Source organism: Bombina bombina, chromosome 5, assembly GCF_027579735.1.
Source record: "Bombina bombina isolate aBomBom1 chromosome 5, aBomBom1.pri, whole genome shotgun sequence".
Lineage (NCBI taxonomy): Eukaryota > Metazoa > Chordata > Amphibia > Anura > Bombinatoridae > Bombina > Bombina bombina.
This window is the reverse complement of record NC_069503.1, coordinates 575,558,476-575,571,636: the sequence shown is the minus strand read 5'-3', so window position 1 is coordinate 575,571,636 and position 13,161 is coordinate 575,558,476. Positions and strand designations below refer to the sequence as shown.

The window sequence follows — 13,161 nt, the reverse complement described above, 5'->3', positions numbered from 1 at the left end:
CACCACCCACATACCCCTAATCTAACCCAAACCCCCCTTAAATAAACCTAACACTAAGCCCCTGAAGATCTTCCTACCTTGTCTTCACCATCCAGGTATCACCGATCCGTCCTGGCATCCGGTGCTGAAGAGGTCCAGAAGAGGCTCCAAAGTCTTCCTCCTATCCGGCAAGAAGAGGACATCCGGACCGGCAAACATCTTCTCCAAGCGGCATCTTCGATCTTCTTCCATCCGGTGCGGAGCGGGTCCATCTTGAAGCAGCCGACGCGGATCCATCCTCTTCTTCCGGCGTCTCCCGACGAATGACGGTTCCTTTAAGGGACGTCATCCAAGATGGCGTCCCTCGAATTCCGATTGGCTGATAGGATTCTATCAGCCAATCGGAATTAAGGTAGGAAAATTCTGATTGGCTGATGGAATCAGCCAATCAGAATCAAGTTCAATCCTATTGGCTGATCCAATCAGCCAATCAGATTGAGCTTGCATTCTATTGGCTGTTCCTCTTCTTGCCGGATAGGAGGAAGACTTTGGAGCCTCTTCTGGACCTCTTCAGCACCGGATGCCAGGACGGATCGGTGAACCTGGTATGGTGAAGACAAGGTAGGAAGATCTTCAGGGGCTTAGTGTTAGGTTTATTTAAGGGGGGTTTGGGTTAGATTAGGGGTATGTGGGTGGTGGGTTGTAATGTTGGGGGGGGTATTGTATGTTTTTTTTACAGGCAAAAGAGCTGATTTTCTTGGGGCATGCCCCGCAAAGGGCCCTGTTCAGGGCTGGTAAGGTAAAAGAGCTTTTAAATTTATTAATTTAGAATAGGGTAGGGAATTTTTTTATTTTGGGGGTCTTTGTTATTTTATTAGGGGGCTTAGAGTAGGTGTAATTAGTTTAAAATTGTTGTAATATTTTTCTTATGTTTGTAAATATTTTTTTATTTTTTGTAACTTAGTTCTTTTTTATTTTTTGTACTTTAGTTAGTTTATGTAATTGTAGTTATTTGTAGAAATTGTATTTAATTTATTTATTGATAGTGTAGTGTTAGGTTTTATTGTAGGTAATTGTAGGTATTTTATTTAATTAATTTATTGATAGGGTAGTGTTAGGTTTAATTATAACTTAGGTTAGGACTTATTTTACAGGTAATTTTGTTATTATTTTAACTAGGTAACTATTAAATAGTTCTTAACTATATAATAGCTATTGTACCTAGTTAAAATAATTACCAAGTTGCCTGTAAAATAAATATTAATCCTAAAATAGCTACAATGTAATTATAATTTATATTGTAGCTATATTAGGATTTTTTTTTACAGGTAAGTATTTAGCTTTAAATAGGAATAATTTATTTAATAAGAGTTAATTAATTTCGTTAGATTAAAATTATATTTAACTTAGGGGGGTGTTAGTGTTAGGGTTAGACTTAGCTTTAGGGGTTAATACATTTATTAGAGTAGCGGTGAGCTCCGGTCGTCAGATTAGGGGTTAATAATTGAAGTTAGGTGTCGGCGATGTTAGGGAGGGCAGATTAGGGGTTAATACTATTTATGATAGGGTTAGTGAGGCGGATTAGGGGTTAATAACTTTATTATAGTAGCGCTCAGGTCCTCTCGGCAGATTAGGGGTTAATAAGTGTAGGCAGGTGTCGGCGACGTTGTGGGGGGCAGGTTAGGGGTTAATAAATATAATATAGGGGTCGGCGGTGTTAGGGGCAGCAGATTAGGGGTACATAAGGATAACATAGGTGGCGGCGCTTTGCGGTCGGCAGATTAGGGGTTAATTATTGTAAGTAGCTGGCGGCGACGTTGAGGGGGGCAGGTTAGGGGTTAATAAATATAATACAGGGGTCGGCGGTGTTAGGGGCAGCAGATTAGGGGTACATAAGTATAACGTAGGTGGCGGTCGGCAGATTAGGGGTTAAAAAAATGTAATCGAGTTGCGGCGATGTGGGGGGACCTTGGTTTAGGGGTGCATAGGTAGTTTATGGGTGTTAGTGTACTTTAGGGTACAGTAGTTAAGAGCTTTATGAACCGGCGTTAGCCCAGAAAGCTCTTAACTCCTGCTATTTTCCTGCGGCTGGAGTTTTGTCGTTAGAGCTCTAACGCTCACTTCAGAAACGACTCTAAATACCGGCGTTAGGAAGATCCCATTGGAAAGATAGGATACGCAATTGACGTAAGGGGATCTGCGGTATGGAAAAGTCGCGGCTGAAAAGTGAGCGTTAGACCCTTTAATCACTGACTCCAAATACCGGCGGTAGCCTAAAACCAGCGTTAGGAGCCTCTAACGCTGGTTTTCACGGCTAACGCCGAACTCTAAATCTAGGCCTAAGTGATTTTTGCACATCCAGTGTACGAAAATTACAATGTACAATGTGCATATTTCATATGATTTATTCCTGTATTTTGGTAAAATACGATTTTTGGCATAGAATTTTGTTACAATGTTTGATGGACCTTAACAATACAATGCTTATTTTGGGGTGAATAGTTAAATTATTCGTTTTGTATAATGTTTAAAATATGAATATTATTGTGCACTTTTCATACGAAAATGTAGTATACGCCCCTTACCGAGACCTTACCTTTAGATCATTCCACCAGGGAAATAGGACTGGCGAGCATTCTTTAATAATCTCACAAGCCCAGAGAGCTTTAGATGACCGGGCCCAATATCTTTACTGAGCAGAAAATAAATGAATCTTGAGTGAGCACCAATTGGCAGCTACCTAGACTCTGAGATATGTACTGGGCGAATGGACAATGTGTTTGTCTAGTTGTTGTAAAAAAAAGACTTTTTTAATATAATTACATTGCATATACTTAAATAGGATGTGGGGGCTGAGCAGACATCACAGATTGTTTTTCTTTTCAGGTCTGTACTGTTGTGACAGAGCTGAGGATCATGGGTGCCAAACAGCGTGTAAAAGGATTCTCATGTCCAAGAAAACAGAACATGAGATAATTGACAGCATTATTGAGGGGTGTAAAACAGTTCCTCTGCCCCAGGATCCTCTCTGGCAGTGTTTCTTGGAGAGTTCAAGGTCAGCTCATCCTGGAGTTACCATTGCCCCTCCTCCTTCCACAGGGCTCGATGGGGCTAAACTACATTGCTGTTCAAAGGCAAATTCCTCCATATGTAGGTAAGTGTGTTCTTTTATTCTTTATGCCTAATAGATATTAATGCACTGGTAATGCCAAGAGAAAAAGAATAAACCTATCATAATTATTTTTTGGACCTGAAAAATACTATGGACAAAGATCCTGATTACAATTAAAAAGACACAGAAATGCTCTATTTCGGTGGATCATTTTATTTTGAAACAAATTCCCTTTCTTTACTGTTTGTTTTTTTATGCAAACAATATTTTAACATGCTTTTTTATAACGTTTAAAGTGAATGTAAATTTTGAGGCTAAAGTGCCCGGTTTTTAAAAATTTGATTAAAAACAGGGGCACTTTAATTCATCAAAATTTACATTTCACTCCTGTTGAGAAAAAAAAATAATTACCTTTTAATCTTCACAGCAGCTCCAGCTTCCTCCACCCGTCACAAAGCCTCTTCCTGGGTCTAAAATGATGAAGCAGGCTTCCTCCAATCATGGCGTTGAATCAGACACTGATTCCCCCGGAGGGGGAAGCTGTGATTGGAGGATGACCTATCCATCATTTCTGACGTCAGAAATGGCTTGCGACAACCGGGGGAAGCTGGAGCAGCTGTCATGATTAAAAGGTACGTTATTTTTCACAACAGGAGTGAAATGTAAATTTTGATGTATTAAAGTGCCCCTGTTTTAATAATAATTTTTAAAAACCGGGCACTTTAGCATCAAAATTTACATTCACTTTAAGTGTCTGTAAAGTATAAAACTTGTTAGGCACCTGTGTAGCAGCAATAAAAGTATTAACCCCTGATTAACCCCCCAAAAAAGTTCAGCTGTTCTAGTAGGTCTTTCCTGACAAAAGCCATGGTTCGCAGAGAGCTCCCAAAGCATCAGAGGGATCTCATTGTCGGGAGAACGGTACAAAAGAATTCCCAAGGCATTAGATATACCATGGAACACAGTGAAGACAGTCATCATCAAGTGGAGAAAATATGGCACAACAGGGACATTACCAAGAACGGGACGTCCCTCCAAAATTGATTAAAAGACGAGAAGAAAACTGGTCTGGGAGGCTGCCAAGAGGCCTACAGCACCATTAAAGGAGTATAGATAGATAGATAGATAGATAGATAGATAGATAGATAGATAGATAAAGAGAGAGAGAGAGAAATATATAGCAATAAAAAAAACTCCTATGTGAAAAACATTGAAATGTAAAATATGTACATGTAAAACACAAATATTATTAATATTTAGTAGAAAGTTAAAATCTTTTTTTTTAAGAAAATAACAAAAGTGATGTTAAGATGACACATTTAATAGCTAACTAATAGGGGATACAGTTGCAAGCTTTCAGGAGACTGAGGTCCCTTTGTCAGGCTGTTTCCTGAAAGCTTGCAACTGTATCCACTATTAGTTAGCTATTAAGGCCCCCCCATGTACTAAAAGGTGAGCGGAAAAGCTTTTCAATTCAAAAAGTTGTCCACTCGCCTTCGTTACATCCGGGCAGTGGTCGAACAGGATCCGCTGCCTGTATGTTACATTACACGCTCAAGTGTGCGTCTAAAGCCCGCTCCTTCTTTTGCACTATCAATCATGTGAGGGAAGAGACTGTCAATCACCCGGAGCGAGTGCTCAGTGATTTCTCCTCGCCACCTCAGAGGTGGTGTAGAGTCAAGTGTAAAAAGCAGCGCTCTAATGACTGTTGCTTCTTACATTGCGGGAAGCAGGCTTGTATTTGCAAACCTGCCCCGCAAGGGCTCTCACTGCTTAGTACATAGAGCCCTCACTTTTATATTTTCTTTTAAAAGGATTTTTACTTTCTTTGAATACACTGGCTAACACAGTACTACCCTTTTCCTGCATCGATATTTAGTATATGTTTTTCATGTTTTCAGGTATTTGACTGTGCTCCAAAGTGAGTGTACGTGTGTATGTGTATATGTGTGTGTATATATATATATATATCATACACACACACACACACACACGGAAGTGCACTCACAGGAACAAAAAACCATCTCAATACCATTGTTAGCCTGTTCTATGGCGATTTACCACCTGGGTACAACTTCTTTTAGCCCAGTAATGCTTTTCACAGAGTTGAACTTTCCTGTAGTATATAAGTCTAATCCCGCCTATTACGGTCAGTCCAGCGCCGAAATACCAGGCAATTCCTCAGACGATCGTTTCTCAGAAACAACAACCCCAGACGATTGTTTCGGCCTTCATTTGGCCTCATCAGTGAGGTGTAGCAGTATTCCTCTAAGCACACTGAGCAAGGAGTCCACGTCTGGTTGCTGTGAGTGCACTACTCTCTGTGTGTATTTAGTCTCCCTATGGGAAAAAGGGGCAACCAGACGTGGACTCCTTGCTCAGTGTTCTTAGAGGAATACTGCTATACCTCACTGACGAGACCCAATGAAGGCCAAAATGATCATCTGGGGTTGCTGTGTTCCTTGTTCAGAGAGGAATTGCCTGGTATTTCGGTGCTGGACTGACCGTAATAGGCGGGATCAGACTGATATGCTACAGGAAAGTTCTACTCTGTGAAAAGCATTACTGGGCTAAAAGAAGTTGCACCCAGGTGGTAAATCGCCATAGAACACGATAACAATGGTATTGAGCTGGATGTTCGTTCCTGTGAGTGCACTTCTCTCTCTGTGTGTGTATATATATATATCTCAATGATCAACCAGGAAGCTGAATAACTACCGTAGTTTTCTGAGTGAAATGAACCAAAACATTTAAAAAAAAAAGCTAAGGAATCTCACAAGAAAAGGCAAACAAACCAGGCACTTTACTGGAGATAATATTGAAAAATCACTTTCAAATAAGCAGAATGATTAAACCATTCACAGGTTTAAACAAGGAGTTTGTAAAACTTTTGAAAGCTACTAAGGTTCTCAGGAAGAGAAAATGTCCAACTATTAGACTTATTGGACTAGATCTAGAATAAAGATCAGAATGACAGAGATGTTTAAGGATTTGTACCTTTTAATATGCAGTATTATATTACAAAAGCAATAATGTTTTATTTCTAATAGATGCAATGAAAATTTACAAAATATGAATCCAATAAACAATTTTAGAACTTGGGTGAAAAAACAAGATGTTTAGTTCACAACAGCATATAATTTTACTTGATTTCTTATTTTTTTATTTGAAACTATTATATTTATAAATGCATAGCACTATAAAACATTACATTTAAACTGAAGGTCAAGTCCGGGGGACTTGATCACGCCGTTCTGCAGTTGATTTGAAATGAGTTTAACGTTCATTCATCATTTAGCATACATTTTAATCATACCGTTTTTTTTTTTTACCTTTTATTTATCCTCTGTTTCACTATTTTCATCCACACGCCATATCCCCTACATTGATTGACAAAAATGTAAGATTCAATTCTCCAATGTCCGTTTTGTTCAGCCCCTTTCTCGCGACGTCATTACTAACTTATGCGCATGCGTTACTCCCTCAATAGCATCATATAACTCATGACACGTTCATGACACGCATGCATATTCCGCTTCTTATTTGCATACATATCATAATTACGGTGATTCTGGTGCAAATACGCATGTGCAGTTTCTTGTAAGTCTTGTGCACAAGCTTTTGACTGACGTAGTGAGCGTGTGGGTGTTAATCATCCCAATCAGGATGATTGCAGTCCACCACCTCAGATATGGCGGATGAGTTAAGGAGCAGCGGCCTTTATACCACTGCTTCTTAACTCCTGTTTCCCGGCGAGCCGGAAGGCTCGTGCAGAATAAAAAGCATCTGCTGCTTCATAAATCTGCCCCCATATCTGTTAAACATGAAATGATCCATACTGGGAACACTGTTAAAGACGTAACGAGCATTAATATGAATAATGACATTGCCAAAGGATTTGGAAAATCTTCAACAGCAGCATCTTCTGAAACTAGATCAGCAATTACAAATCTGTCAAAAATAGGAAACAAGACCTCTCAAAAGAAAGAAACCACACTTCGTATTCATAGAGAATCTGAAAAATAAATTTTCCTTTAAAAGAAATATAAATCATATGGGAGATTGGAAAATTGTCACGTCCACTTAGGAAAAGATTCCCCAAAGTTCTAAAAAAAAAATTATCAAGATTATATTCCTGACCATAAAAAACTAATTTACCTTCAGAAGACAAAGGAAAAAATTAGGGCCAAATTACGAGTGGATCTTTACGTGCAACCGTAAAAGGAGCAAAATTTATTACGGGCACACGTTTAATAATTAGCCATTACAAGTGGCTGGTTAATGCTCCCGCAAACTTGTGTTTTCACATTGCGCTAAGTGCAATTAACCAGAGGTCAGACCTTTGGTTAAAAATAAAAAGTTGCCACAATTGCCCCCAAAATAAAGAGAACAGTGCAATAAAATAAAATATGAATATGAGCATATTTAAAAAAAAAAAAAATGCAGTGGGGGGATGCTTTTACATATAGGTCAATGGGGGACTGTTTTACATATATATTTGTGTGTTAATATGTGTATATGCACATATTAACCCATAATTATGTATATAAGCATATACATATATATTTACTGGGAACACATAGTTCCCCATAGACCGCAATGTAAAGGCGCTTGTAATGGCTAATTAATTATTGCGCTCCCGCAAATGGGCAAATTTGCCCATTTGCGGGCGCACAATAATTTAGCATTTCACTTGTAATCTAGCCCTAAGTATGTACCTACTGATAGCCTGATAGTCTTTGTGACCGCCGCTTCATAACTGCTGTTTCTGGCGAGTCTGAAGACTCGCCAGAAACAGGGGCCGTCAAGCTCCTTACGGAGCTTGATAAATAGAGCCCAATGTGTTTGATCCTTACTCTTAAGTTATTGGATGCCAATAATTTTTTATATAGTATAGAATCAAATTACTGCCTGGGCATATATCTCTCTCTCTCACAGCTTGTCTAATCCCTAGTTAGGGGATAGTGGTAGTTCTTACTTATGATTAACAACTAGTGTTAAGTGACTGCATCCTAAGGGCTGCTGCTATTTCCAATAATAGTGAATGCCTATGACTTACAGCAGTATAAGTTTTGACATCCCATTAATTTATTTAGGTTTCTGCTATCCATCAACAATAGTGGTAACTCTGTTAGATTAACACCTTATATTTCATCGATTAATTGGAATTACTTTATTCATGAGGAATGTATTGACTGAAGTTGATTCCATTTACAACTTCATTTAAGCTGATCGTATTTACTTAATTACTGCAATACCAATAAATTCTGGTCAAAGTAGAAGTATATTCCATATATAATATAACCTATCCAACTATATGTACATGGTATACCACAATATACCATAACCACCACACTATTGCATGCTGACATTCTATCTGATCACTATATCTGACCTATATTTACCAGTTGGAATTCCCACGTCTCACCATTGAGAAATATTTTATTAGCATATTAGTCTTTGGACTATGGATTAATTTGACATCCTAGGTTTTCCAAAACATTTGACTAGCTAATAACTTATATTAACAAGGTTTTACCCCTTACTAGTTTTACTAGTTACCGCTGCTCGTGTCCTGACTTAAGTTAATTCATGTTCCTGTAATTTTAAATTGTATTGTCTTGCCATTATTTTTAAAGTCCCAATAAAAGTAAAATTTTAATTTTCCTAGTTTATCCGCCATCCACACTCAGTCTAATATCTAACATAAAGGGAATGTGAGTACTATTTATATGTACTTATTTTGGAGGTCTATACCTCTTTTTGTTTCAATTTATGCTTAGTATAGAGCACCGAGTAGTTTTACTATTTCAGATTACAGCCATAGGAGGGTATGATCTTATTCCCTCCTAGCTATTAGTAGTAATTATAATTTCCCTTTTTTACCTCACAGTAGTGCCATTGGGCCCCTTTTTTCTTTGCTATATATACACACATATATACACACACAGTATATACCTATATATAACCATGTATAGATATATATTGTACCAAAATACCATCTCTCTCTCTCTCTCTCTCTCTATATATATATATATATATATATATATATATATATATATATATATGTGTGCGTGTGTGTATTTATGAATAAATAGAACATATTGTGCTATGTGCAGAACATTGGAATGTGAAATATTCATATTTTCATGTTTGGTTAGCACACATGAGAATATGCGTTCAAGTTGTTTTTGTTTTTGCTCCATTGACATCTATGGGGGAATAGGTTATCGTGCATGTGATATTGTAATTTCGGGTTTTTGCGCTTCGTGTCGGGTAAGCGCAAGCGTAATAACTTTTTACTTTCAACTCGTAATACCAGCACAAACCGACGTGTACAAAAAGTTTACTTCTAGAGCAAGAAGCGCTATAGCAAAAGCACTAAATAGCACTCTACTTGTATCTAGCTCAAAGTCTTTTGTTCTTAGAAGAGGCAATCTTGCCCAAAGGGAATGGGACTAATGAAGAACAAGTTTAAAACTGACAAGAATTCATGAAACTGCTTAGAATCATGTACTATTTTTAGATTGCTGTTCAGGTGGGATATGTTAACAAGAGGGATGTAGAAGAAAAATGGAGTGAAAAGAGTAATGACAATTATTTATAGCACCAATTTGTACCTGTAGAAAAAAAAAAAAAAAAAGAAGCAACCTAGGCATTTTTTCTTCTCTTAACTCCAGATGACATGCAGGGAAAAATCTGCTAATCCTTTTCATCTATTTATAGAGAACGATTGAACCTCTAAGTAAATAAAAATGTACTTGCCCACCACAAAGATCATGCTATTTATTACAATAATCTGGAAGAGGACTGGTCCTGTCTTTTACTTACAAAGCAAGTATAGAACTGTATTGAAGGGACATGAAACCCACAAAATGTCTTTCATGATTCAGATAGAGAATACATTTTAAACAACATTCCAATTTACTTTTATTATCTAATTTGCTTCATTCTTTAGATATTCTTTGTTGAAGGAATAGCAATGCACATGGGTGAGCCAATCACGAGGCATCTATGTGCAGCCACCAATCAGCAGCTACTGAGCCTATTTAGATATGCTTTTCAACAAAGAATATCAAGGGAATGCAGCAAATTAGATAATAGAAGTAAATTGGAAAGTTGTTTACCTCTGTAAATACCTTGTATATAAGCCTCTGAAGACTGCCTCTTTATTTCAGTTAGTTTTGACAGTCAGTCCTGACTAATGAATAACTCCACAAGAGTGAGCACAATGAGATCTATATGGCACGCATGAACTAGCGCTGTCTAACTGTTAAAAATGGTCAAAATGCACAGAGATAAGAGGCGGCCTTCAAGGGCTTAGAAATTAGCATTTAAGCCTACCTAGGTTTAGCTTTCAACAAAGAATACCAAGAAAACAAAGCAAATTTGATGATAAAAGTAAACTAGGAAATTGTTTAAAATTAAAATGTCCTATCTAAATCATGAAGGTGTAATTTTGAATAGACTGTCCTTTAAAAAAAGAAAATGCTATAATATATAGAATCATTTTATGATTACGCTGGTGCTTGCATATACTGTAACTATGTATTTAACCTCTGAAAACACACAGATAAAATCATCTCCAGAGCGACAATGAACTTCTCAGAATCAGAATAGTTTCTTGGTGAATTAGTTTCCATGTTATACATACAATTTCACAACAGATACATAAGTAAAAAGAGATACATGTTATACGTACAATTTCACAACAGATACATAAGTAAAAAGAGATACATGTTATACGTACAATTTCACAACAGATACATAAGTAAAAAGAGATACAATATGTTATACATACAATATCACAACAGATACATAAGTAAAAAGAGATACAACATGTTATACATACAATATCACAACAGATACATAAGTAACAAGAGATACATGTTATACATACAATATCACAACAGATACATAAGTAAAAAGAGATACATGTTATACATACAATATCACAACAGATACATAAGTAAAAAGAGATACATGTTATACATACAATATCACAACAAATACATAAGTAAAAAGAGATACAACATGTTATACATACAATATCACAACAGATATATAAGTAAAAAGAGATACATGTTATACATACAATATCACAACAGATACATAAGTAAAAAGAGATACAACATGTTATACATACAATATCACAACTGATACATAAGTAAAAAGAGATACGTTATACATACAATATCACAACAGATACATAAGTAAAAAGAGATACAACATGTTATACATACAATATCACAACAGATATATAAGTAAAAAGAGATACAACATGTTATACATACAATATCACAACAGATACATAAGTAAAAAGAGATACATGTTATACATACAATATCACAACAGATACATAAGTAAAAAGAGATACAACATGTTATACATACAATATCACAACAGATATATAAGTAAAAAGAGATACAACATGTTATACATACAATATCACAACAGATACATAAGTAAAAAGAGATACAATATGTTATACATACAATATCACAACAGATACATAAGTAAAAAGAGATACAACATGTTATACATACAATTTCACAACAGATACATAAGTAAAAAGAGATACAACATGTTATACATACAATATCACAACAGATACATAAGTAAAAAGAGATACAACATGTTATACATACAATATCACAACAGATACATAAGTAAAAAGAGATACATGTTATACATACAATTTCACAACAGATACATAAGTAAAAAGAGATACAACATGTTATACATACAATATCACAACAGATATATAAGTAACAAGAGATACAACATGTTATACATACAATATCACAACAGATACATAAGTAAAAAGAGATACAACATGTTATACATACAATATCACAACAGATACATAAGTAAAAAGAGATACATGTTATACATACAATATCACAACAGATACATAAGTAAAAAGAGATACATGTTATACGTACAATTTCACAACAGATACATAAGTAAAAAGAGATACATGTTATACATACAATTTCACAACAGATACATAAGTAAAAAGAGATACAACATGTTATACATACAATATCACAACAGATACATAAGTAAAAATAGATACATGTTATACATACAATATCACAACAGATACATAAGTAAAAATAGATACAACATGTTATACATACAATATCACAACAGATACAGAAGTAAAAAGAGATACAACATGTTATACATACAATATCACAACAGATACATAAGTAAAAAGAGATACAACATGTTATACATACAATATCACAACAGATACATAAGTAAAAAGAGATACAACATGTTATACATACAATATCACAACAGATACATAAGTAAAAAGAGATGCATGTTATACATACAATATCACAACAGATACATAAGTAAAAAGAGATACAACATGTTGTACATACAATATCACAACAGATACATAAGTAAAAAGAGATACATGTTATACATACAATATCACAACAGATACATAAGTAACAAGAGATACAACATGTTATACATACAATATCACAACAGATACATAAGTAAAAAGAGATACAACATGTTATACATACAATATCACAACAGATACAGAAGTAAAAAGAGATACAACATGTTATACATACAATATCACAACAGATACATAAGTAAAAAGAGATACAACATTATACATACAATATCACAACAGATACATAAGTAAAAAGAGATACATGTTATACATACAATATCACAACAGATACATAAGTAAAAAGAGATACAACATGTTATACATACAATATCACAACAGATACATAAGTAAAAAGAGATACAACGTTATACATACAATATCACAACAGATACATAAGTAAAAAGAGATACATGTTATACATACAATATCACAACAGATACATAAGTAAAAAGAGATACAACATGTTATACATACAATATCACAACAGATACATAAGTAAAAAGAGATACAACATGTTATACATACAATATCACAACAGATACATAAGTAAAAAGAGATACAACATGTTATACATACAATATCACAACAGATACATAAGTAAAATGAGATACATGTTATACATACAATTTCACAACAGATACATAAGTAAAAA

The 13,161-nt window shown here is 35.3% G+C and overlaps 1 protein-coding gene across 1 annotated transcript in view; it reads left to right on the top strand.

Moving 5' to 3' along the window:
- The window catches only part of RECK (reversion inducing cysteine rich protein with kazal motifs), a 445,421-nt gene that overhangs the window by 325,886 nt on the left and 106,374 nt on the right, over nt 1–13,161 (top strand). The window contains exon 9 of the mRNA XM_053714521.1: nt 2,866–3,133. Coding sequence (XP_053570496.1) covers nt 2,866–3,133 — 268 coding nt within the window. The remainder of the gene's footprint in view (nt 1–2,865; nt 3,134–13,161) is intronic.